This window comes from Silurus meridionalis, chromosome 22, assembly GCF_014805685.1.
Source record: "Silurus meridionalis isolate SWU-2019-XX chromosome 22, ASM1480568v1, whole genome shotgun sequence".
Taxonomy (NCBI): Eukaryota; Metazoa; Chordata; class Actinopteri; order Siluriformes; family Siluridae; genus Silurus; species Silurus meridionalis.
In genome coordinates this window covers 692501-720303 of record NC_060905.1, presented here as the reverse complement: position 1 = coordinate 720303, position 27803 = coordinate 692501, and the positions used below count along the sequence as shown (strand labels likewise).

The 27803-nt window shown below is 50.7% G+C and overlaps 1 protein-coding gene and 1 long non-coding RNA gene across 2 annotated transcripts in view; one reads left to right on the top strand and one right to left on the bottom strand.

Moving 5' to 3' along the window:
• The first annotated feature begins 728 nt into the window (after positions 1-728).
• zgc:158376 (uncharacterized protein LOC100101643 homolog) overlaps positions 729-27803 on the top strand; it is a 32801-nt gene continuing 5726 nt past the window's right edge. The window contains exons 1-13 of the mRNA XM_046835401.1: positions 729-1611; positions 7738-7920; positions 8127-8270; positions 8534-8620; positions 8714-8890; positions 8997-9029; positions 9166-10271; positions 11314-11564; positions 20919-21030; positions 21242-21337; positions 21594-21728; positions 21992-22136; positions 22224-22466. Coding sequence (XP_046691357.1) covers positions 7750-7920; positions 8127-8270; positions 8534-8620; positions 8714-8890; positions 8997-9029; positions 9166-10271; positions 11314-11564; positions 20919-21030; positions 21242-21337; positions 21594-21728; positions 21992-22136; positions 22224-22466 — 2700 coding nt within the window. The 5' untranslated portion in view covers positions 729-1611; positions 7738-7749. The remainder of the gene's footprint in view (positions 1612-7737; positions 7921-8126; positions 8271-8533; positions 8621-8713; positions 8891-8996; positions 9030-9165; positions 10272-11313; positions 11565-20918; positions 21031-21241; positions 21338-21593; positions 21729-21991; positions 22137-22223; positions 22467-27803) is intronic.
• On the bottom strand, positions 23949-27404 carry LOC124376272. The gene is made up of 3 exons (XR_006923810.1): positions 27372-27404; positions 24077-24138; positions 23949-24002 (listed from the first exon to the last, which is right to left on the bottom strand). It is a non-coding gene; the product is annotated as an uncharacterized LOC124376272 (long non-coding RNA).

Sequence of the window (27803 nt, the reverse complement as noted above, 5' to 3'; positions counted from 1 at the left end):
ACGTACTGTGTGCCTGGCAGGTTGATATTTAATAACGTGTACCTAATTTGTGACATTTTGGACGTCTCCAGACTATAAGGCGTGAAGACTGGTCTGATTCTCCTAGACCAGGAAAAGGCTTTTGACCAGGTTGAGCATGAATACTTGTGGAAGGTGCTGGAAAGCTTTGGGTTCAACCCTGGTTTCATAGTCATACTGGTTTTAATATTCCACACTCTAATGCTTCACTCTCCCTGTCCACGTATACAGAGGATGTGACTGTAATGGTGGGGTCCCAGTCTGACGTGATTGTTTTAATTGATATTTTAATTATTTTATATATGTTAACACTTTTTAGTGTTTATCAGGAGGTGGGGGCTCAGTGGTTAAGGCATTGGACTTTGGAAGGTCACAGGTTCAAATCCCACCACCATGCGGCCACTGCTGGGCCCTTGAGCAAGGCCCTTACCCCCTCCCCCGCCCCGCGCTGTAAGTTGGTCTGAGTAAGGTGTCTGCCTAATGCCATAAATGTTAATGTAAATCCTATCATTAGCGAAACTCAACTGGGAAAAGTGAAGTGGTTTTATTTACGGAGTGGGAGGTCGACTTGTTTCTTCCCCCTCTTTCTATCTTTCTCTCTCGCGCGCGCGCGCCCTCCCCCCAATAATCCTACATTTCCCATGATGCTCGTGGTCACGTGAGGACAAAGGGCGGAAGCGATAGAGAGGGAAGAGAGAGAAGAGAAGAGGAATAGGCGTGACTTCCGCGTTTCTCTTTCCCCCTTTACCTCCCCCATGTTTTATTTTCTATTGATTTATTTCCTGATTTCCGGCAGGAATGGAGGCTGATGGCGTTCGTGTGTGATCGGGAGCGCGCAGAGAGGAGACGGGGTGATGTCGGAATAATCACATCTAGATCAAAGAAATAAAGAAGGAAAGACATACACAAAAAAAACCCTCAATTCCAGGCGGAGAGAGAGAGAGAGAGAGAGAGAGAGAGAGAGAGAGAGACAGACGCAGATTTACTACACAATAGAGAAATGATGAGGAAAGGAACAATAGAGGAGCCGCAGATCTGCGGAGGGTCTGCACTCTGATCCGGATTCTTCATCTTCATTCGAGTCTTATTATTCCAGAGGAATCCGGATTAAATCCCCTGGGGGAGAGAGAGAGAGAGAGAGAGAGGGAGGGAGGGAGGGAGGGAGTGTGTTTCTCTATAGGGTGTTACATTAAGGCTGGGCTCCAGGAGAGAGAGAGAGAAAGATAGAGAGAGAGAGAGAGAGAGAGATGGTATTAGAGAGAATAGTTTGGGTCTCCGCAGTGTTATTTACACCGCGTGCACGCGCATGAGCCTGTTTTATTGTATTTATTGTTATTATTTGCGTGCGCGTGTGTGTGTACACATGTAAGTGTGAAGAGAAGGGACAAGAGAAAAAAAAGGAAGACGAGAGAAACAAGGAAGCGATCCCTCCATTCCTCTCTCCCTCTGAGCGCTGGACTCTGTTCTGCTGCACAATTTACTTTTGTTTTTATTCATATCTTTATTGCTCGTTATTATTATTTTTTTCCTGCATCGACTAATCATTTCTAATGCGCGCGCCGGGAGTATGCGACTCGGCATACCTGATCTCAGGTGAGTGAAGCTTCTGTTCCACTACACATTATTACACTAGATCACAGTAGTGTGTGTGTGTGTGTGTGAGAGAGAGATTCAGCAGCTAGCACGCGCCTCCGTCCTGACCGAGTTAGCATGTTAGCATGTTAGCCTTTGCTAGCAGCTAGTTGTTACCTTCATCATCATCATCAGTAACCGATTATTCCTGATCCCCTACTGATCACTAAACACACACACACACACACACACGCGCGCGTTATGCTAAACTAGCCAGCCAGCCCACGCTGTGTTGCGCATCATTGTTGTGTGTGTGTGTGTGTGTGTGTGTGTGTGTGTGTTGGCTAACTAGCCCTGTTTGTTTTCCGCTGTATCTCTATTCTATGATCATGTTTTTACCCCCACATCCCCCCCCGGGTGTAAACCGGATAAGTTTTTTTTTACTCCACGCAGAAATAAACCGAATATCACGAGCTCACTGAACTACATGGCTAATCTCACTGTATTAGCATCGCCTCAGCTAGCTAACCCTGCGCGCGCACACACACACACACACACACACACACACACACAGGGTTAGTTTATGTTATATAATAATTGTATTTGACAACAATTACATTTATTAACTGACTTGATTTTTGTGGACTGGTGAATAATTTAATGACAAATTCACAAGAAATCAGATGCAAATCAGAGTTTCAGAACCTTTTAATCCCACTGTGCATCAGCTCTAATAATCCCACTGTACAGCAGCTCTAATCCCACTGTACAGCAGCTCTAATCCCACTGCACATCAGCTCTAATAATCCCACTGCACATCAGCTCTAATAATCCCACTGCACACCAGGTCTCATCATCCCAACTGCACATCAGCTCTGATCATCCCACTGCACATCAGCTCTGATCATCCCACTGCACATCAGCTCTAATCATACCACTGTACATCAGCTCTGATCATCCCACTGTACATCAGCTCTGATCATCCCACTGTACATCAGCTCTGATCATCCCACTGCACATCAGCTCTAATCATACCACTGCACATCAGCTCTGATCATCCCACTGCACATCAGCTCTAATCATCCCACTGCACATCAGCTCTGATCATCCCACTGCACATCAGCTCTGATCATCCCACTGCACATCAGCTCTGATCATCCCACTGTACATCAGCTCTAATCATCCCACTGCACATCAGCTCTAATCATCCCACTGCACACCAGGTCTAATCATCCCAACTGCACATTGGCTCTGATCATCCCACTGTACATCGGCTCTGATCATCCCACTGTACATCAGCTCTAATCATCCCACTGTACATCAGCTCTAATCATCCCACTGTACATCAGCTCTAATCATCCCAACTGCATCAGCTCTAATCATCCCACTGTACATCAGCTCTAATCCCACTGTACATCAGCTCTAATCCCACTGTACATCAGCTCTAATCCCACTGTACATCAGATCTAATCCCACTGTACATCAACTGTAATCCCACTGTGGATCAGCTCTAATCATCCCACTGTAGATCAGCTCTAATCATCCCACTGTACATCAACTCTAATCCCACTGTAGATCAGCTCTAATCCCCCCAACTGTAGATCAGCTCTAATCCCCCCAACTGTAGATCAGCTCTAATCCCCCCCAACTGTAGATCAGCTCTAATCCCCCAACTGTAGATCAGCTCTAATCCCCCAACTGTAGATCAGCTCTAATCCCCCAACTGTAGATCAGCTCTAATCCCCCAACTGTAGATCAGCTCTAATCCCCCAACTGTAGATCAGATGTAATCCCCCAACTGTAGATCAGCTCTAATCCCCCAACTGTAGATCAGCGCTAATCCCCCCAACTGTAGATCAGCGCTAATCCCCCCAGCTGTAGATCAGCGCTAATCCCCCAACTGTAGATCAGCTCTAATCATTCCACTGCACATCAGCTCTAATCATCCACTGCACATCAGCTCTAATCATCCCACTGCATCAGCTCTAATCATCCCAACTGCACATCAGCTCTAATCATCCCACTGCACATCAGCTCTAATCATCCCACTGCACATCAGCTCTAATCATCCCACTGCACATCAGCTCTAATCATCCCACTGTACATCAGCTCTAATCCCCCAACTGTAGATCAGCTCTAATCCCCCAACTGTAGATCAGCTCTAATCCCCCAACTGTAGATCAGCTCTAATCCCCCAACTGTAGATCAGCTGTAATCCCCCAACTGTAGATCAGCGCTAATCCCCCAACTGTAGATCAGCTAATCCCCCAACTGTAGATCAGCGCTAATCCCCCAACTGTAGATCAGCTCTAATCATCCCACTGCACACCAGATCTAATCATCCCAACTGCATCAGCTCTAATCATCCCACTGCACATCAGCTCTAATCATCCCACTGCACATCAGCTCTAATCATCCCACTGTACATCATCTCTAATCATCCCACTGTACATCAGCTCTAATCCCCCCAACTGTAGATCAGCTCTAATCCCCCAACTGTAGATCAGCTCTAATCCCCCAACTGTAGATCAGCTCTAATCATCCCAACTGCACATCAGCTCGAATCCTCCCAACTGCACATCAGCTCGAATCCTCCCAACTGCACATCAGCTCGAATCCTCCCAACTGCACATCAGCTCGAATCCTCCCAACTGCACATCAGCTCTAATCATCCCACTGCACATCAGCTCTAAAACCCCTCAACTGTACATCGGCTCAAATCCTTCCAACTGTTCTCTCTCTCTCTCTCTCTCTCTCTCTCTCACACACACACACACACACACACACACACACACACACACACACACACACACACACACACACTCACTCTTTTTTACACACACACACAATGTAATCTAGAGTAATAATGTGTAGTGGAACAATTTCAGCTTGAATCCCCCAACTGTACATCAGGTCTAATCATCCCACAGCACCTTATATCTAATCCCCCACTGCACATCAGGTCTAATCCCCCACTGCACATCAGCTCGAATCCTCCCAACTGCACATCAGCTCTTATCCCCTCAACTGGATGTCAGCTCTTATCCCCCCAGCTGTACATTAGCTCCAATTAGATTTTCTTGTTAAAGCTTCAACTAAAATAAATGACAATTATTTTGCTATAGCACAGAGGAGGATCAGGGAAGAGGAGGATGGTGGTGGTGGTGGTGGTGATGGAGGTGATGGTGAAGGTAATTATGTAATAGGAGGATGGTGGTGATTATTGAGGAAGATAGTAGAGGTGATGTTGATGGTGTTGGTGATTGAGGTGATGATTAAAAGTGGTGTTGAAGGTGTTTACACTTGAACTCTGTAACGTGGTGTACACCCCTCTACATTCCCACTACACTCCCCCTCTACATTCCCACTACACCCCCCCTCTACATTCCCACTACACTCCCCCTCTACATTCCCACTACACCCCCTACATTCCCACTACACCCCCTACATTCCCACTACACCCCCTACATTCCCACCACACTCCCCTCTACATTCCCACTACACTCCCCTCTACATTCCCACCACACTCCCCTCTACATTCCCACACACCCCCTCTACATTCCCACTACACTCACCTCTACATTCCCTACACTCCCCTCTACATTCCCACTACACCCCCTACATTCCCACTACACTCCCCTACATTCCCACTACACTCCCCTCTTCATTCCCACTATACTTCCCTCTACATTCCCACTACACCCCTCTACATTCCCACTACACCCCTCTACATTCCCACTACACCCCCTACATTCCCACTACACCCCTCTACATTCCCACTACACCCCTCTTCATTCCACTACACTCCCCTCTACATTCTCACTACACTCCCCTCTACATTCCTACACTCCCCTCTACATTCCCACTACACTCCCCTCTACACTCCACTACACTCCCCTCTACACTCCCACTATACTCCCCTCTACATTCCCACTATACTCCCCTCTACATTCCCACTATACTCCCCTCTACATTCCCACTATACTCCCCTCTACATTCCCACTACTCCCCTCTACATTCCCTACACTCCCCTCTACACTCCACTACACTCCCACACTCCCACTACACTCACCCTCTACATTCTCACCACTCCCCTCTACACTCCCACTACACTCCCACTCTACATTCCCACTATACTCCCCTCTACATTCCCACTACACCCCTCTACACTCCCACTCTACATTCCCACTACACTCACCCTCTACATTCTCACTACACTCCCCTCTACACTCCCACTACACCCCTCTACATTCCCATTACACTCCCCTCTACATTCTCACCACACTCCCCTCTACATTCTCACTACACTCCCCTCTACACTCCCCTCACATTCCCACTATACTCCCCTCTACACTCCCACCACACTCACCCTCTACACTCCCCTCTACATTCCCACTATACTCCCCTCTACATTCCCACTATACTCCCCCACATTCCCACTATACTCCCCTCTACATTCCCACTATACTCCCCTCTACATTCCCACTATACTCCCCTCTACACTCCCACTACACTCCCCTCTACATTCTCACTACACTCCCCTCTACACTCCCACTACACTCCCCTCTACACTCCCACTACACTCACCCACACTCCCCTCTACACTCCTCTACATTCCCACTACACCTCTACATTCCCTACCTCCCCTCTACATTCCCACCACACCCCCTCTACATTCTCACTACACTCCCCTCTACATTCTCACTACACTCCCCTCTACACTCCCACTACACTCCCCTCTACATTCCTACACTCCCCTCTACATTCCCACTACACTCCCCTCTACATTCCCACTATACTCAACCTCTACACTCCCCTCTACATTCTCACCACACCCCCTCTACACTCCCACTACACTCCCCTCTACATTCCCACTACACTCAACCTCTACACTCCCCTCTACATTCCCACTCCCCCTCTACATTCCCACTACACTCCCCTCTACATTCCCACTATACTCAACCTCTACACTCCCCTCTACATTCTCACCACACCCCCTCTACACTCCCACCACACTCCCCTCTACATTCCCACTACACTCAACCTCTACACCCCTCTACACTCCCACTCTACATTCCCACTATACTCCCCTCTACATTCCCACTATACTCCCCTCTACATTCCCACTACACTCCCCTCTACACTCACTACACTCCCCTCTACATTCCCACCACACCCCCTCTACACTCCACTACACTCCCCTCTACATTCCCACTACACTCCCCTCTACACTCCCACACTCCCCTCACATTCCCACTACACTCTCCTCTACATTCCCTACACTCTCCTCTACATTCCCACTACACTCCCCTCTACACTCCCACCACCCCTCTACATTCCCACTACACTCCCCCTCTACATTCCCACTATACTCCCCCTCTACACTCCCACTACACTCCCCCTCTACACTCCCTCTCTACATTCTCACTACACTCCCCCTCTACATTCTCACTACACTCCCCCTCTACACAGCTATTCCGGAAGGAGCCATGCAAGTTGAAGTTATGATTGGTGAGATTGGTGTAATATCTCGTGTGTGTGTGTGTGTGTGTGTGTGTGTGTGTGTGTATGTGTGTTTAATGGTTCTGATGGATCTTCTCTCTCATCTCAGTATCTGAATGGTTTGCGTTTCTCCTATACACAACTCTCTGGTCTTCATTTTTTCTTTCTTAAGAAAAACACAGTCTTCACAGAAGAAACCCAGGACTCACTCCAAGATATCTTTCAGAGATCTGAAGTGTTGAAGTGATCAGACTAACAGAACTCTCCTGGGTCAGAGCCGAGGTGTTGAACATATTCAGATAGAAATATCAGGAAATGGAGCTGAAATTCCAATCCCTCATCTTCCGATCTCAAACCTAAACGTATTCAGTGTATATATAAAATGGACTACATGTCCATTGTCTTGATAACATTGTGTGTGTGTTTTTGAAATTGTGGCTCCGCCCCTTACTCAGCTCATTTACACCCAAATTCAGACGGATTTATCAGAAATAAATCTGCGGCGGTTTTACACCGGTTTTAATTGGAGTCTGTAAACTTTTATGTCTATTGTACATGTACACATAACCAGTCCTATTGTATTGACTCCTCCCCCTCTCTCGTTTGTGTGTGTGTGTGTGTGTGTGTGTGTGTGTGTGTGTACAGAGTGTAGAGGTGATGTCGGGCAGTAAGGCTCTGGGGGGGGCAAGGCGGCGCCGTACCCGTTGCCGGCGCTGTCAGGCCTGTATGCGCTCCGAGTGTGGAGAGTGTCACTTCTGCAAGGACATGAAGAAGTTCGGGGGACCGGGACGCATGAAACAGTCTTGTCTGCTGAGACAGTGTACTGCTGTGGGTACACACACACACACACACACACACACACACACACAGGTTATATACACCATGCCCTGCCCACAGAGTGCCGCTCCGACAGGTGTCCCTCCCAGTGGGCGTATGCTGGTGTATTTCCCACACTGTCACTCTTTTTTATATTGCCATTATTTACACTTCATACATTCACTTCCTCTTATTTGTTTGTGTGTGTGTTTGTGTAGCCTGTGCTTCCTCACACGGCGGTGTGTTTTGCGTGTGGAGAAGCGGGGAAGGAGGACACTGTGGAGTCTGAGGAGGAGAAGTTCAGTCTCTCTCTGATGGAGTGTACCATCTGCAACGAGATCATCCATCCCAGCTGTCTTAAGGTCTGCCTGTCTCACTGTCTCTCTACAAATAACTGTCTATCTCTCTGTCTCTCACTGTCTGTCTAACTGTCTCACTGTCTCCTTGTCTTTCACTGTCTGTCTGTGTCTCCTGTTATATACATATTAAATAAAGTGTATCTGTGCATCCCTTCAGTTTATTGTTTGTGTGTGTACTGAGTAACTACAACACACACACACGGACAGAGTGAAGGGTGAAGAGTGTGTATGTGTTTGAGTGTTGATGAGTGTGTGTTTCCTGACAGATGGGTAAAGCAGAAGGAATCATTAATGATGAGATACCGAACTGCTGGGAGTGTCCCAAATGCCACAAAGAGGGTAAAACCAGTAAGGTGAGGATTAGAACACAACCTCCACACTGCGCTCCAGTAAACACACCAACCCTCCAGTGTCTTATTCAGTTCCTGTCCCCCTTTCCCCTTCAGGACGGAGATGGGTTGGGGAAGCGGCGGTTGGATAACGGAGAGGTGGGCCGGTGGAAGCTCACAGACGACCCGCCCCCAAGTAAAAAGAAACCTCCATCTGCAGAGGAGACGCGGCAGGACGGACAGAAACGCAAGAAGGAGAAGGAGCTGTCTCAGGAGAGTGGGCCCAAGAAGAAGGTCAGCCACTTTAACACTCTGCTAGCTCAACTGTGTACCATGTGATCACAAAAGTGGGTGTGGACATGGGCGGTTCCTCACAGTGATGCAATGTTTCTCTCTACAGATGAAAGGCGCTCGAGAAAAACACCTGAAAAAGGTACAAGTTTTATCCCCACCACAATCATGATCCTCACTACCACCACCATCACAGTCATGATCCTCACCACCACCACCACCACAATCATGATCCTTATTTCTTTCCTTTATTTCTTTATTTTCTTTTTTCTTCTTAGAAGCAGAAACCTGACTCTTCTGAGACCAATGGGCCAAACTCCTCCTCCGGCGGTCAAGGGTCAGCCGGTGTTGGATCGGCGGTGCAACCTCCGTCTTCGACCTCCAACCAGGACCAGCGCTCTCACCACCGCGAGAAACTCGAGCGCTTCAAACGCATGTGCCAGCTGCTGGAGCGCACCAGAGACTCCTCCTCCTCTTCCTCCTCTTCCTCCAGCTCTGAGTCAGACTCTGATTCCGACTCCGATTCTGACTCTGCATCTCCAGGCGCCGCGTCTGAACCTTCGTCCCCGGCAACGGCGTACAACTCCCGAGAGAGAGAGCGGGAGAAGGAGCGTGAGCGGGAGAGGAACCGGCGTCTGGCTGAACTTGGTTTCAGCGCCAGCGACGATTCGGAAGGCGAGAGGACAGGGAACGAGCAGGAACAGGAAGTTACATCAGAGGAAACACCGCAGCAACAGCAGCAGCAGCGCAACCGGAAATCTGACAACACTCCGAGGGGACGCAAATCAGCCGCGGTGACCGAGACGGAGGACGAGGACATCCCCGGGGAGAAAAACAGAAAACCTGGGCTGTTGACTCCGCCCTCTCCGTCAGCTATCTGCTCCAGCCAGCATCAGCCATCCTTTTGCCACTCCCATTCAGAGGGAGTGCCCAAACGCAGCAACGGGCAAGAAGTGTCGCGGAATGGGCGCGCGCGCATGGAGAAAGAGAACGCCAAGAGCAACAGTGGAGGCACTAACGCTAATCATCGACACCAGACTAATAAAACGGGACGAGCCGGGAAAATGCGGAGCGGGTCAAAGCAGACGACGGCGACCCAGATGACAGGAAGTGGGACAACTAACGGAGGAAACGGAGGCGTCCAATTGCCCAGTCCGGCTTCTCGCATCGCAGCCCAGCTGACGTTAATTTCTCCACCCAAAGCGGTGCAGATGGAGAGGCACCTGGTGCGCCCCCCGCCCGCCTGCCCCGAGCCTCATTGCCTCCCCCTGGACAGCGGGGCATCTCACGTCCTGCCCCGAGACGTCTGGCTCCGAGTGTTCCAGCACCTCAGCCACAAACAGCTGTGTGTCTGCATGAGGGTCTGCAGGACATGGAGCCGCTGGTGAGACCTTCACTACCTGGATATCATCAGAGCCGCTCAAACCCAACACCGCTCTAAACTACTGTACAACACAAAACCCAACGCCGCTCTAAAATATTGGCCCAAATCCAACGCTGCTCTAAAGTATTGGCACTCCCAAACCCTGCGCCCCTCTAACAACACAAAACTCAACACCGCTCTAAAATATTGGCCCAACGCTGCTTTAAAATATGGGCACTCCCAATCCTACGCCGCTCTAATTTACTGTACACCACCAAACCCAACGCCACTCTAAAATATTGGCACCCCCAAACCCAACGCTGCTCTAAAGTATTGGCACTCAAAAACCCTGCGCCGCCCTAAACTACTGTACAACACAAAACCCAATGCCGCTCTTAAGTATGGGCACCCTCAAACCCTACACCTCTCTAAACTACTGCCCTCCAAATTTAGCGCTGCTCTAAACTCCTGCCCCGCTCCTCTAAACCCAGCGCTGCTTTAAATTTTAGGAACCTCCAAACGCAGCGCCGGTCTGAATTACTGCCCCCAAACCCAGTGCTGCTCTAAAGTATTGGCCTATAGTGCTCTATATGCACTGAATGTGAATCTGTTTCTCCACTGTTCTTAATTACAAACATCTATGTTTGTGAGTGTGAGAGAAAGTGTACTTCTTCTTCTTTTTCTTCTTCACCTTCTTATTGATCAGCTGTTTTCCCCCCCTGCACAGTTAATGATGTGGTCCTCTAACTCTCATTCAGGTCGGTTTCTGATTGGCTGTTGGAGCGTTGTGGTTAAGTGAATTAGCATAAATTAGCTAGATGTGCTAATGTCCTAGATTTGTTTAAGTCTAGCTAAAATCAGACTGGTCTGATCTGTTGATTTTTTTTTTTTAAATAGCTCAACGTGTGTGTGTGCTGGATGGGGTAGGCTCGCCTTTTAGAGTCCATGTGTAGTGTTTAATTTTTATCAGTAGCTGAGTTACAGAAAACACAGATTTACAGCAGCTTTCTCTACTTACACACTCATGTAATTCCGCTTATTGTGTGTGTGTCTGTGTGTTCAGGTGCTGTGATAAGAGACTATGGACTCAGATTGACCTCAGCCGTCAAAGATCCATCACCCCCCCAATGCTGAGTGGTATAATCCGCCGCCAGCCTGTCTCCCTCAACCTGGGCTATACCAATATCTCCAAAAAACAGCTCATGTGGCTCATCAACCGCTTACAAGGTACTGTCCCTCTGCTTTCTCTTTCTCTCTCTCTCTCTGTGTGTCTCTTTCTGTGTGTCTGGCTGGCTGTCTCTCTGCTCTCTCTCTGTGTGTCTCTCCTTTCTCTTTCTGTCTCTCTGTGAGTCTCTCTCTCCCTTTCTCTCTTTCTGTCTCTCTGCTCTCTCTCTGTGTGTCTCTCCTTCTCTTTCTGTCTCTCTGTGAGTCTCTCTCTCCCTTTCTCTCTTTCTCTCTTTCTGTGTCTGGCTGTCTGTCTCTCTGGCAGTCTAGCGTGAGAGCAGTTGGCTTGCTGCCAGTTAAAAAAAAAGTATATATTTTCTGTAAAACAATTTTTAATAACTTAGTGTGTGTACTAGCATGATTGTGCACGAGTGTGTAAGTAGTGTGCAGGAGGAACATGGTGTCTCTGAACATGAGGCTGTGTGAGAGTTTGACTCCCGACACGGTGTGTGTGTGTGTGTGTGTGTGTGTGTGTGTATAGAGGAGTGTGTTAGCGGTTGGGACATGGTGTGTGTGTGTGTGTGTGTGTGTGTGTGTGTGTAGAGGAGTGTGTGAGCGGTTGGGACATGGGGTGTGTGTGTGTGTGTGTGTGTGTGTGTGTGTGTGTGTGTGTAGAGGAGTGTGTTAGCGGTTGGGACATGGTGTGTGTGTGTGTGTGTAGAGGAGTGTGTAGAGGTGTGTTAGCGGTTGGGACATGGTGGGGTGTGTGTGTGTGTGCATGTGTGTGTTAGCGGTTGGGACACGGTGTGTGTGTGTGTGTTAGCAGTTAGAACATGGTGTGCAGGTGTAGAGGAGTGTGTGTTAGCGGTTGGGACACGTGTGCAGGTGGTGTGTGTGTGTGTGTGTAGAGGAGTGTGTAGCGGTTGGAACACGGTGTGCAGGTGTGTGTGTGTGTGTGTGTGTGTGTGTGTGTGTGTGTGTTAGCAGTTAGAACACGGTGTGCAGGTGGTGTGTGTGTGTGTGTAGAGGAGTGTGTGTTAGTGGTTGGAACACGGTGTGCAGGTGGTGTGTGTGTGTGTGTGTGTGTGTGTGTGTGTGTGTGTGTTAGTTAGAACACGGTGTGCAGGTGGTGTGTGTGTGTGTGTGTGTGTGTGTGTGTGTGTGTGTGTGTGTGTTAGCAGTTAGAACACGGTGTGCAGGTGGTGTGTGTGTGTGTAGAGGAGTGTGTGTTAGCGGTTGGGACACGGTGTGCAGGTGGTGTGTGTGTGTGTAGCAGTTAGAACATGGTGTGCAGGTGGTGTGTGTGTGTGTAGAGGAGTGTGTTAGCGGTTGGGACACGGTGTGCAGGTGGTGTGTGTGTGTGTGTGTAGAGGAGTGTGTGTTAGTGGTTGGAACACGGTGTGCAGGTGGTGTGTGTGTGTGTGTGTGTGTGTGTGTGTGTGTGTTAGCAGTTAGAACACGGTGTGCAGGTGGTGTGTGTGTGTGTGTGTGTGTGTGTGTGTGTGTGTGTGTGTAGTTAGAACATGGTGTGCAGGTGGTGTGTGTGTGTAGAGGAGTGTGTGTAGCGGTTGGGACACGGTGTGCAGGTGGTGTGTGTGTGTGTGTGTAGAGGAGTGTGTGTTAGCGGTTGGACACGGTGTGCAGGTGGTGTGTGTGTGTGTGTGTGTGTGTGTTAGCAGTTAGAACACGGTGTGCAGGTGGTGTGTGTGTGTGTGTGTAGAGGAGTGTGTGTTAGCGGTTGGGACACGGTGTGCAGGTGGTGTGTGTGTGTGTGTGTGTGTTAGCAGTTAGAACATGGTGTGCAGGTGGTGTGTGTGTGTGTGTAGAGAGGAGTGTGTTAGCGGTTGGGACACGGTGTGCAGGTGTGTGTGTGTGTGTAGAGGAGTGTGTGTTAGCGGTTTGAACACGGTGTGCAGGTGGTGTGTGTGTGTGTGTAGAGGAGTGTGTGTTAGCGGTTGGAACACGGTGTGCAGGTGGTGTGTGTGTGTGTGAGTGTGTGTGTTAGCGGTTGGGACATAGTGTGCAGGTGGTGTTTGTGTGTAGAGTGTGTGTGTTAGCGGTTGGGACATGGTGTGCAGGTTGTGTGTGTGTGTGTGTGTGTGTGTAGAGTGTGTGTGTTAAGCGGTTGGGACACAGTGTGCAGGTGGTGTGTGTGTGTGTGTGTGTGTGTGTAGAGTGTGTGTTAGCGGTTGGGACATGTGTGTGCAGGTGGTGTGTGTGTGTAGAGTGTGTGTGTTAGCGGTTGGGACATGGTGTGCAGGTGGTGTTTGTGTGTAGAGGAGTGTGTGTGTTAGCGGTTGGGACATGGTGTGCAGGTGGTGTGTGTGTGTGTGGAGGAGTGTGTGTGTGGAGGAGTGTGTGTGTGGTGTGTGTGTGGAGGAGTGTGTGTGTGAGAGTGTGTGTGTGTGCGGTTGGGACATGGTGTGCAGGTGGTGTGTGTGTGTGTGTGTGTGTGTGTGTGTGTGTGTGTGGAGGAGTGTGTGTGTGGAGGTGTGTGTGTGGAGGAGTGTGTGTGTGGAGGTGTGTGTGTGGAGTGTGTGTGTGGAGGAGTGTGTGTGTGTGCGGTTGGGACATGGTGTGCAGGTGGTGTGTGTGTGTGTGTGTGTGTGTGTGTGTGTGTGTGTGTGTGTGTGTGTGTGTGTGTGTGTAGAGGAGTGTGTGTGTTAAGCGGTTGGGACATGGTGTGCAGGTGGTGTGTGTGTGTGTGTGTGTGTGTGTGTGTGTGTGTGGTTGGGACAGTGTGCAGGTGGTGTGTGTGTAGAGGTGTGTGTTAGCGGTTGGGACACAGTGTGCAGGTGGTGTGTGTGTAGAGGATGTGTGTGTTAGTGGTTGGGACATGGTGTGCAGGTGGTGTGTGTGTGTGTGTGTGTGTAGGAGTGTGTGTGTGTGGTTGGGACATGTGTGTGTGTGGTGTGCAGGTGTGTGTGTGTGTGTGTGTGTGTGTGTGTGTGTGTGTGTGTGTGTGTGTGTGTGTGTGTTAAGCGGTTGGGACACAGTGTGCAGGTGGTGTGTGTGTGTGAGTGTGTGTGTTAAGCGGTTGGGACATGTGTGCAGGTGGTGTGTGTGTGTGTAGAGTGTGTGTGTTAAGCGGTTGGGACATAGTGTGCAGGTGGTGTGTGTGTGTGTGTGTGTGTGTGTGTGGAGGTGTGTGTGTTAGCGGTTGGGACATAGTGTGCAGGTGGTGTGTGTGTAGAGTGTGTGTGTGTGTGTGTGTTGGGACATGGTGTGCAGGTGGTGTGTGTGTGTGTGTGTGTGTGTGTGTGTTAGCGGTTGGGACATGTGTGCAGGTGGTGTGTGTGTGTTGTGTGTGTGTGTGTGTGTGTGTGTGTGTAGTGTGTGTGTGTTAGCGGTTGGGACACGTGTGCAGGTGGTGTGTGTGTAGAGGAATGTGTGTGTTAGCGGTTGGGACATAGTGTGCAGGTGGTGTGTGTGTGTGTGTAGAGTGTGTGTGTAGCGGTTGGGACATGGTGTGCAGGTGGTGTGTGTGTGTGTGTGTGTGTGTGTGTGTGTGTGTGTGTGTGTGTGTGTGTGTGTGTGTGTGTGTGTGTGTGTGTGTGTAGAGAGTGTGTGTGTGTTGCGGTTGGGACACTGTGCAGGTGGTGTGTGTGTGTGTGTGTGTTGGGACATGTGTGTGTGTGTTGTGTGTGTGTGTGTAGAGGAGTGTGTGTTAGCGGTTGGGACATGTGTGCAGGTGGTGTGTGTGTAGAGTGTGTGTGTGTTAGCGGTTGGGACATGTGTGCAGGTGGTGTGTGTGTGTGTGTGTGTGTGTTAGCGGTTGGAACACGTGTGCAGGTGGTGTGTGTGTGTGTGTGTGAGAGTGTGTGTGTGTGTGGTTGGGACATGTGTGCAGGTGGTGTGTGTGTGTGTGTGTGTGTGTGTGTGTGTGTGTGTGTGTGTGTAGAGTGTGTGTTAGCGGTTGGAACACGGTGTGCAGGTGGTGTGTGTGTGTGTGTGTGTGTGTGTGTGTGTAGAGGAATGTGTGTTAGCGGTTGGAACACGGTGTGCAGTGGTGTGTGTGTAGAGGAGTGTGTGTTAGCGGTTGGGACATGTGTGCAGGTGGTGTGTGTGTGTGTGTGTAGAGGAGTGTGTGTTAGCGGTTGGGACATGGTGTGCAGGTGGTGTTTGTGTGTAGAGGAGTGTGTGTTAGCGGTTGGGACATGGTGTGCAGGTGGTGTGTGTGTGTGTGTGTGGAGTGTGTGTGTGTTAGCGGTTGGAACACGGTGTGCAGGTGGTGTGTGTGTGTGTGTGTGTGTGTGTGTGTGTGTGTGTGTGTAGAGGAATGTGTGTGTTAGTGGTTGGGACACGTGTGCAGGTGGTGTGTGTGTGTAGAGGAATGTGTGTGTTAGCGGTTGGGACATGGTGTGCAGGTGGTGTTTGTGTGTAGAGGAGTGTGTGTTAGCGGTTGGGACATGGTGTGCAGGTGGTGTGTGTGTGTGTGTGTGGAGTGTGTGTGTGTTAGCGGTTGGAACACGGTGTGCAGGTGGTGTGTGTGTGTGTGTGTGTGTGTGTGTGTGTGTGTGTGTGTAGAGGAATGTGTGTGTTAGTGGTTGGGACACGTGTGCAGGTGGTGTGTGTGTGTAGAGGAATGTGTGTGTTAGTGGTTGGGACATGGTGTGCAGGTGGTGTGTGTGTGTGTGTGTGTGTGTGTTAGCAGTTAGAACACGGTGTGCAGGTGGTGTGTGTGTGTGTGTGTGTGTTGTGTGTAGAGGAGTGTGTGTTAGCGGTTGGGACACGTGTGCAGGTGGTGTGTGTGTGTGTGTAGAGGAATGTGTGTGTTAGCGGTTGGGACACAGTGTGCAGGTGGTGTGTGTGTGTGTGTGTAGAGGAATGTGTGTGTTAGTGTTGGGACATGGTGTGCAGGTGTGTGTGTGTGTGTGTGTGTGTGTGTGTGTGTGTGTGGTTGGGACACGGTGTGTGTGTGTGTGTGTGTGTGTGTAGAGGAGTGTGTGTAGCGGTTGGGACACGGTGTGCAGGTGGTGTGTGTGTGTGTGTGTAGAGGAGTGTGTGTGCGGTTGGGACATGTGCAGGTGGTGTGTGTGTGTGTGTGTGTGTGTAGAGGAATGTGTGTGTTAGCGGTTGGGACACGGTGTGCAGGTGGTGTGTGTGTGTGTGTGTGTGTGTGTGTGTGTGTGTGTAGAGGTGTGTGTTAGTGTTGGGACATGGTGTGCAGGTGGTGTGTGTGTGTGTGTGTGTGTGTGTGTGTGGTGTGTGTGTGTTAGCGGTTGGGACAGTGTGTGTGTGTGCAGTGTGTGTGTGTGCAGGTGTGTGTGTGTGTGGTGTGTGTGTGTGTGTGTGTGTAGTGTGTGTGTGTGGAGTGTGTGTGTGGTGTGTGTGTGTGTGTGTGTGTGTGTGTGTGTGTGTAGAGGAATGTGTGTGTTAGCGGTTGGGACATGTGCAGGTGGTGTGTGTGTGTGTGTGTAGAGGATGTGTGTGTGTGTAGCGGTTGGGACATGGTGCAGGTGGTGTGTGTGTGTGTGTGTGTGTGTGTGTGTGTGTGTGTGTGCGGTTGGGACAGTGTGCAGGTGGTGTGTGTGTGTAGAGGAATGTGTGTGTTAGCGGTTGGGACATGGTGTGCAGGTGGTGTGTGTGTGTGTGTGTGTGTGTAGAGTGTGTGTTAGTGGTTGGGACACGGTGCAGGTGGTGTGTGTGTGTGTGTGTGTGTGTGTGTGTGTGTGTGTGTGTGTGTGTGTGTGTGCAGAGTGTGTGTGTGGTTGGGACATGTGTGCAGGTGGTGTGTGTGTGTGTGTGTGTGTGTGTGTGTTGTGTGTAGAGGAGTGTGTGTGTTAGCGGTTGGGACACGGTGTGCAGGTGGTGTGTGTGTGTGTGTGTGTGTGTAGAGGAGTGTGTGTGTAGCGGTTGGGACACGGTGTGCAGGTGGTGTGTGTGTGTAGAGGAATGTGTGTTAGCGGTTGGGACATGGTGTGCAGGTGGTGTGTGTGTGTGTGTGTGTGTAGAGTGTGTGTGTTAGCGGTTGGGACATGGTGTGCAGGTGGTGTGTGTGTGTGTGTGTGTGTGTGTGTGTGTGTGTGTGTGTGTGTGTGTAGAGGAATGTGTGTGTTAGCGGTTGGGACACGGTGTGCAGGTGTGTGTGTGTGCGTGTGTGTGTGTGTGTGTGTGTGTGTGTGTGTGTGTGTGTGTGTGTGTGTGTGTGTGTGTGTGTGTGTGTGGTTGGGACATGTGTGTGTGTGGTGTGTGTGGTGTGTGTGTGTGTGTGTGTGTGTGTGTGTGTGTGTGTAGAGGAGTGTGTGTGTTAGCGGTTGGGACATGGTGTGCAGGTGGTGTGTGTGTGTAGAGTGTGTGTGTTAGCGGTTGGGACATGGTGTGCAGGTGGTGTTTGTGTGTAGAGTGTGTGTGTGTTAGCGGTTGGGACATGGTGCAGGTGGTGTGTGTGTAGAGGAATGTGTGTGTTAGCGGTTGGGACATGGTGTGCAGGTGGTGTGTGTGTAGAGGAGTGTGTGTGTGTTAGCGGTTGGGACATGGTGTGCAGGTGGTGTGTGTGTGTGTGTGTAGAGGAATGTGTGTGTTAGCGGTTGGGACATGGTGTGCAGGTGGTGTGTGTGTAGAGGAATGTGTGTTAGCGGTTGGGACATGGTGTGCAGGTGTGTGTGTGTGTGTGTGTAGAGGAGTGTGTGTGTTAGCGGTTGGGACATGGTGTGCAGGTGGTGTGTGTGTGTGTGTGTGTGTGTGTTAGCGGTTGGGACATGGTGTGCAGGTGGTGTGTGTGTGTGTAGAGGTGTGTGTGTTAGCGGTTGGGACATGGTGTGCAGGTGGTGTGTGTGTGTGTGTGTAGAGGAATGTGTGTGTTAGCGGTTGGGACATGGTGTGCAGGTGGTGTGTGTGTAGAGGAATGTGTGTTAGCGGTTGGGACATGGTGTGCAGGTGTGTGTGTGTGTGTGTGTAGAGGAGTGTGTGTGTTAGCGGTTGGGACATGGTGTGCAGGTGGTGTGTGTGTGTGTGTGTGTGTGTGTTAGCGGTTGGGACATGGTGTGCAGGTGGTGTGTGTGTGTGTAGAGGTGTGTGTGTTAGCGGTTGGGACACGGTGTGCAGGTGGTGTGTGTGTGTGTGTGTGTGTGTAGAGGAGTGTGTGTGTTAAGCGGTTGGGACACGGTGTGCAGGTGGTGTGTGTGTGTGTAGAGGAATGTGTTAGCGGTTGGGACATGGTGTGCAGGTGGTGTGTGTGTGTGTAGAGAGTGTGTGTGTTAGCGGTTGGGACATAGTGTGCAGGTGGTGTGTGTGTGTGTGTGTTGTGTGTAGAGTGTGTGTGTGTTAGCGGTTGGGACATGGTGTGCAGGTGGTGTGTGTGTGTGTGTGTGTGTTGTGTGTAGAGGAGTGTGTGTGTTAGCGGTTGGGACACGGTGTGCAGGTGGTGTGTGTGTGTGTGTTGTGTGTAGAGGAGTGTGTGTTAGCGGTTGGGACACGGTGTGCAGGTGGTGTGTGTGTGTGTGTGAGAGGAGTGTGTGTGTTAGCGGTTGGGACACGGTGTGCAGGTGGTGTGTGTGTGTGTGTGTGTAGAGGTGTGTGTGTTAGCGGTTGGGACATGGTGCAGGTGGTGTGTGTGTTGTGTGTAGAGGAGTGTGTGTTAGCGGTTGGGACATGGTGTGTGTGTGTGTGTAGAGGAGTGTGTGTTAGCGGTTGGGACATGGTGTGCAGGTGGTGTGTGTGTGTGTGTGTGTGTGTAGAGGTGTGTGTGTGTGGTGTGTGTGTGTGTGTGTGTGTGTGTGTGAGGAGTGTGTGTGTTAGCGGTTGGGACACGGTGTGCAGGTGGTGTGTGTGTGTGTGTGTGTGTGTGTGTGTGTGTGTGTGTGTGTTGGGACACGGTGCAGGTGGTGTGTGTGTGTGTGGGACACGGTGTGCAGGTGTGTGTGTGAGGAGTGTGTGTTGTGTGTGTGTGTGAGGAGTGTGTGTGTGTGTAGTGGTTGGGACATGGTGTGCAGGTGGTGTGTGTGTGTGAGGAGTGTGTGTGTGTGCAGGTGGTGTGTGTGTGTGTGTGAGGAGTGTGTGTGTGTTAGCGGTTGGGACACGGTGTGCAGGTGGTGGTGTGTGTGTGTGTGTGTGTGTGTTGTGTGTAGAGGTGTGTGTGTTAAGCGGTTGGGACATGGTGTGCAGGTGGTGTGTGTGTGTGTGTGTTGTGTGTAGAGGAGTGTGTGTGTAGCGGTTGGGACATGGTGTGTGTGTGGTGTGTGTGTGTGTGTGTGTTGTGTGTAGAGGAGTGTGTGTTAGCGGTTGGGACACGGTGTGCAGGTGTGTGTGTGTGTAGAGGAATGTGTGTGTTAGTGGTTGGGACACGGTGTGCAGGTGGTGTGTGTGTAGAGGAATGTGTGTGTTAGTGGTTGGGACACGGTGTGCAGGTGGTGTGTGTGTGTAGGAATGTGTGTGTTAGTGGTTGGGACATGGTGTGCAGGTGGTGTGTGTGTGTGTGTGTGTGTGTGAGAGTGTGTGTGTTAGTGGTTGGGACATGGTGTGCAGGTGGTGTGTGTGTGTAGAGGAATGTGTGTGTTAGTGGTTGGGACACGGTGTGCAGGTGGTGTGTGTGTGTAGAGGAATGTGTGTGTTAGTGGTTGGGACACGGTGTGCAGGTGGTGTGTGTGTAGAGGAATGTGTGTGTTAGTGGTTGGGACATGGTGTGCAGGTGGTGTGTGTGTAGAGGAATGTGTGTGTTAGTGGTTGGGACACGGTGTGCAGGTGGTGTGTGTGTAGAGGAATGTGTGTGTTAGTGGTTGGGACACGGTGTGCAGGTGGTGTGTGTGTAGGAATGTGTGTGTTAGTGGTTGGGACATGGTGTGCAGGTGGTGTGTGTGTAGAGGAATGTGTGTGTTAGCGGTTGGGACATGGTGTGCAGGTGGTGTGTGTGTGTGTGTGTGTAGAGGAGTGTGTGTGTTAGCGGTTGGGACACGGTGTGCAGGTGGTGTGTGTGTAGAGGAATGTGTGTGTTAGTGGTTGGGACATGGTGTGCAGGTGGTGTGTGTGTAGAGGAATGTGTGTTAGTGGTTGGGACATGGTGTGCAGGTGGTGTGTGTGTGTAGAGGAGTGTGTGTTAGCGGTTGGGACACTGTGTGCAGGTGGTGTATGTGTAGAGGAATGTGTGTGTTAGCGGTTGGGACACGGTGTGCAGGTGGTGTGTGTGTAGAGGAATGTGTGTGTTAGCGGTCACTCAGCAGAACAGAGTTAAAGGCAGATGAAGCTGAATCAGACAGTGAAGATTTTATGTCCAGGAGTCTCAGGAGGAAGCGCTAAATGTTTTGTATACTGCTGACGACACGAGTTTTTAAGACCCATTAAGTGACAGAAAAATTTATCAAATTCAAATATTATTGGTCACATATACATTCATACGCAGTACGACGTGCAGTGTCTGTCCAACATTAAACATGATAAATGGAAATAGGGATAAACAAAAGTAAATAAATAAATTATGAGGAAAAACAATATGTATATACACATGAGATCTACACGGGGCAGATATTTACAGTACAAATTAAAGTGATTTAGTGATTGTCCTTAAAGTGTCCATGAGCAGTGTGGTGCGGTATAAAGGGGCCATGTGCAGTGCGGTGTGGTATAAAGGGGCCATGTGCGGTGCGGTGTGGTGTGGTATAAAGGGGCCATGTGCGGTGCGGTGTGGTGTGGTATAAAGGGGCCATGTGCGGTGCGGTGTGGTGTGGTATAAAGGGCCATGTGCGGTGCGGTGTGGTGGTATAAAGGGCCATGTGCAGTGTGTGTGTGTGTGGTATAAAGGCCAGTGCAGTGCGGTGTGGTGTGGTATAAAGGGCCATGCGGTGCGGTGTGGTATAAAGGGCCATGTGCAGTGCGGTGTGGTGTGTATAAAGGGCCATGTGCGGTGCGTGTGGTGTGGTGTGGTATAAAGGCCAGTGCAGTGCGGTGTGGTGTGGTATAAAGGGCCAGGTGCAGTGCGGTGTGGTGCGGTATAAAGGGCCATGTGCAGTGTGTGTGTGTGTGGTATAAAGGCCATGTGCGGTGTGGTATAAAGGGCCAGGTGCAGTGCGGTATAAAGGGCCATGTGCGGTGCGGTATAAAGGGCCATGTGCAGTGTGGTGTGTGTGTGTGGTATAAAGGGCCATGTGCAGTGTGGTGTGGTGTGGTATAAAGGGCCATGTGCGGTGCGGTGGTGGTGGTATAAAGGGCCAGGTGCGGTGTGGTGCGGTGTGGTGTGGTATAAAGGGGCCAGGTGCGGTGCGGTGTGGTGTGGTATAAAGGGGCCAGGTGCGGTGCGGTGTGGTGTGGTATAAAGGGGCCATGCGGTGCGGTGTGGTGTGGTATAAAGGGGCCATGTGCAGTGCGGTATAAAGGGGCCATGTGCGGTGCGGTATAAAGGGGCCATGTGCAGTGTGGTGTGGTGTGGTATAAAGGGGCCATGTGGTGTGGTGTGGTATAAAGGGGCCATGTGCAGTGTGTGTGTGGTGTGGTATAAAGGGCCATGTGCGGTGCGGTATAAAGGGCCATGTGCGGTGCGGTGGTGTGGTATAAAGGGCCATGTGCAGTGCGGTGTGGTGGTATAAAGGCCATGTGCAGTGCGGTGTGGTGGTATAAAGGGCCATGTGGTGTGGTGTGGTATAAAGGCCATGTGCAGTGCGGTGTGGTGGTGGTATAAAGGGCCATGTGCAGTGCGGTGGGGTGCGGTATAAAGGGGCCATGTGCGGTGTGGTGTGGTATAAAGGGGCCATGTGCGGTGCGGTGTGGTGTGGTATAAAGGGGCCATGTGCGGTGCGGTGTGGTGTGGTATAAAGGCCATGTGCAGTGCGGTGTGGTGCGGTATAAAGGCCATGTGCGGTGCGGTGTGGTGGTATAAAGGCCATGTGCGGTGTGGTGCGGTATAAAGGGCCAGGTGCGGTGCGGTGGTGGTGGTATAAAGGGCCATGCGGTGCGGTGTGGTGGTATAAAGGCCATGCGGTGCGGTGGTGTGGTATAAAGGCCATGTGCGGTGTGGTGCGGTATAAAGGGGCCATGTGCGGTGCGGTGTGGTGCGGTATAAAGGGGCCATGTGCGGTGCGGTGCGGTATAAAGGGGCCGTATAAAGGGGCCATGTGCGGTGCGGTATAAAGGGGCCATGTGCGGTGCGGTGTGGGGGAGATGAACTTGTGGACAGTGTCGGAGAAGCTGCTCCACAGGGACCGTGTTAAGGTTTTAAACAAGAAAATACTGAGTGGCCATTGACCTGAAAATGCCTGAACAGAAAAGAACAAAGTGGCTCCTAACGCTGACTGAGATGCCTTCAGGATCTTCTCCAGACTGATGAAATCCAGGATTGTGGTAGATATGAATGTGTAGGAGTGTGTGGTGGAGCTGGAGATGGTTGAGGATGTGTGGTGCTGTAATGAAGCTCTGCGTTCTGTGAAAGAGGGAAAATGCACTTTACATCAGAACTGAACTAAACGAACCCCCCAATAGCCCCCCCCCACCCCCCCTTTAACATTGTGTGATTTTATTGATCTTTTTACATTTTTTATTTATTTATTTATTAATTTAACTAATCCATCAACCAGATACCCTCTGTTATATAACATGACTTATCAACTAAATCTCTCTCTCTCTCTCTCTCTCTCTCTCTCTCTCTCTCTCTCCCTCTCTCTCTCTCTCTCTCTCTCCCTCTCTCTCTGCCCCATCCATCTTTCTCTCTCTCTCTCCCTCTCTCTCTCTCTCTCTCTCTCTCTCTCTCTCTCTCTCTCTCTCTCTCTCTCTCTCTCTCTCTCTCTCTCTCTCTCTCTCTCCCTCTCTCTCTCTCTCTCTCTCTCTCTCTCCCCATCTTTCTCTCTCTCTCTCTCTCTCTCTCTCTCTCTCTCTCTCTCTCTCTCCCTCTCTCTCTCTCTCTCCCTCTCTCTCTCTCTCTCTCTCTCTCTCTCTCTCTCTCTCTCTCTCTCTCTCTCTCTCTCTCTCTCTCTGTACCAGTGTTGGCCTTTATCTGTATTTACTTCTTCTGATTTACAAATAAGGGGTGTGTGTGTGTGTGTGTGTGTGTGTCACACACACACACATCCCTGTATCTCCTCTGAGAGAGAGTCTCACACCGTCAACCTCGCAGGTACACACACACACATCCCTGTATCTCCTCTGAGAGTCTCACACCGTCAACCTCGCAGGTACACACACACACATCCCTGTATCTCCTCTGAGAGAGTCTCACACACACACACATCCCTGTATCTCCTCTGAGAGAGTCTCACACCGTCAACCTCGCAGGTACACTCACACACACACACTCACACACACACACACACACACACTCACATCCTGTATCTCCTCTGAGAGAGAGTCTCACACACACACACTCACATCCTGTATCTCCTCTGAGAGAGAGTCTCACACGTCAACCTCGCAGGTACACACACACACACACTCACATCCTGTATCTCCTCTGAGAGAGAGTCTCACACCGTCAACCTCGCAGGTACACACACACACATCCCTGTATCTCCTCTGAGAGTCTCACACGTCAACCTCGCAGGTACACTCACACACACACACCACATCCCTGTATCTCCTCTGAGAGAGTCTCACACACACACACACACACACTCACACACACTCACATCGCCTGTATCTCCTCTGAGAGAGAGTCTCACACACGCCAACCTGCAGGTACACTTACACACACACACACACACACTCACATCCTGTATCTCTGAGAGAGAGTCTCACACGTCAACCTCGCAGGTACACTCACACACACACACACACACACACACACACACACACACACACACACACACTCACATCCCCTGTATCTCCTCTGAGAGAGAGTCTCACACACGTCAACCTCGCAGGTACACTTACACACACACACACACACACACACACACACACACACACACACACACACACTCACATCCCTGTATCTCCTCTGAGAGAGTCTCACGCCAACCTCGTAGGTACACACACACACACACACACACTCACATCCCTGTATCTCCTCTGAGAGAGAGTCTCACACACACAACACACACACACACACACACACACACACACACACACACACTCACATCCCTGTATCTCCTCTGAGAGAGAGTCTCACACGCCAACCTCGCAGGTACACACACACACACACACACACACACATCACATCCTGTATCTCCTCTGAGAGTCTCACACGTCAACCTCGCAGGTACACTCACACACACACACACACACACTCATCCCTGTATCTCCTCTGAGAGAGAGTCTCACACGTCAACCTCGCAGGTACACTTACACACACACACCACACACACACACACACACACACACACACACACATCCTGTATCTCCTCTGAGAGAGTCTCACACCGTCAACCTCGCAGGTACACACACACACACACACACTCACATCCCTGTATCTCCTCTGAGAGAGAGTCTCACACACGCCAACCTCGCAGGTACACTTACACACACACACACACACACACCTCACATCCCCTGTATCTCCTCTGAGAGAGTCTCACACGCCAACCTCAGGTACACACACACACACACACACACACACACACACACACACACACTCACATCCTGTATCTCCTCTGAGAGAGTCTCACACGTCAACCTCGCAGGTACACTCACACACACACACACACACACACACACACACACACACACATCACATCCTGTATCTCCTCTGAGAGAGAGTCTCACACACGTCAACCTGCAGGTACACTTACACACACACACACACACACACACACACACACACACACACACACACACACACTCATCCTGTATCTCCTCTGAGAGAGTCTCACACGCCAACCTCGTAGGTACACTTACACACACACACACACACACACACACACACACTCATCCCTGTATCTCCTCTGAGAGAGTCTCACACGCCAACCTGCAGGTACACTTACACACACACACACACACACACACTCACATCCCTGTATCTCCTCTGAGAGAGAGTCTCACACGCCAACCTCGCAGGTACACACACACACACACACATCCCCTGTATCTCCTCTGAGAGAGTCTCACACGTCAACCTCGCAGGTACACTCACACACACACACACACACACACACACACACACACACACACATCCCTGTATCTCTCTGAGAGAGAGTCTCACACGCCAACCTCGCAGGTACACACACACACACACACACACACACACACACACACACACTCACATCCCTGTATCTCCTCTGAGAGAGTCTCACACACGTCAACCTCGCAGGTACACTTACACACACACACACACACACACACACACATCCTGTATCTCCTCTGAGAGAGTCTCACACACGTCAACCTCGCAGGTACACTTACACACACACACACACACACACACACACACACACACACACACTCACATCCCCTGTATCTCCTCTGAGAGAGTCTCACACACGCCAACCTCAGGTACACTTACACACACACACACACACACACACACACACACACACACACACACACACACTCACATCCCTGTATCTCCTCTGAGAGAGTCTCACACACGTCAACCTGCAGGTACACTTACACACACACACACACATCCCTGTATCTCCTCTGAGAGAGTCTCACACACGCCAACCTCGCAGGTACACCACACACACACACACACACACACACACACACACACACACACACACACACATCCCTGTATCTCCTCTGAGAGAGAGTCTCACACACGCCAACCTCAGGTACACACACACACACACACACACACACACACACACACACACACTCACATCCCTGTATCTCCTCTGAGAGAGAGTCTCACACGTCAACCTCGCAGGTACACACACACACACACACACACACACACACTCACATCCTGTATCTCCTCTGAGAGAGTCTCACACACGTCAACCTCGCAGGTACACACACACACACACACACACACACATCCCCTGTATCTCCTCTGAGAGTCTCACACGTCCAACCTCGCAGGTACACCACACACACACACACACTCACACACACACACACACACACACACACACACACACACACTCACATCCCCTGTATCTCCTCTGAGAGAGAGTCTCACACACGTCAACCTCGCAGGTACACACACACACACACACACACACACACATCCCCTGTATCTCCTCTGAGAGAGTCTCACACACGCCAACCTGCAGGTACACTTACACACACACACACACACACACACACACACACACACACACTCACATCCCTGTATCTCCTCTGAGAGAGAGTCTCACACACGCCAACCTCGAGGTACACTTACACACACACACACACACACACACACACACACACACACTCACATCCTGTATCTCCTCTGAGAGAGAGTCTCACACGCCAACCTCGCAGGTACACACACACACACACACACACACACACACACACTCACATCCCTGTATCTCCTCTGAGAGAGTCTCACACACGTCAACCTCGCAGGTACACACACACACACACACACACACACACACACACACTCACATCCTGTATCTCCTCTGAGAGAGAGTCTCACACACGCCAACCTGCAGGTACACTTACACACACACACACACTGTATCTCCTCTGAGAGAGTCTCACACACACACACACACACACACTCACATCCCCTGTATCTCCTCTGAGAGAGAGTCTCACACGCCAACCTCGCAGGTACACACACACACACACACTCACATCCTGTATCTCCTCTGAGAGAGTCTCACACGCCAACCTGCAGGTACACTTACACACACACACACACACACACTCACATCCTGTATCTCCTCTGAGAGAGAGTCTCACACACGTCAACCTCAGGTACACACACACACACACACACACACACACACACACTCACATCCCCTGTATCTCCTCTGAGAGAGTCTCACACACGCCAACCTCGCAGGTACACTCACACACACACACACACACACACACACTCACATCCCTGTATCTCCTCTGAGAGTCTCACACACGTCAACCTCAGGTACACTTACACACACACACACACACACACACACACATCCCTGTATCTCCTCTGAGAGAGGTCTCACACACACACACCACACACACACACACACACACACACACACACACACACACACACACACACTCATCCTGTATCTCCTCTGAGAGAGTCTCACACACGTCAACCTCGAGGTACACACACACACACACACACACACACACACACACACACACACACTCACATCCCTGTATCTCCTCTGAGAGAGAGTCTCACACGTCAACCTCGCAGGTACACTTACACACACACACACACACACACACACACACACACACACACTCACATCCCTGTATCTCCTCTGAGAGAGAGTCTCACACACGCCAACCTCGCAGGTACACACACACACACACACACACACACACACACACACACACACACACACACACACACACACACACTCACATCCCCTGTATCTCCTCTGAGAGAGTCTCACACGTCAACCTCGCAGGTACACTTACACACACACACAC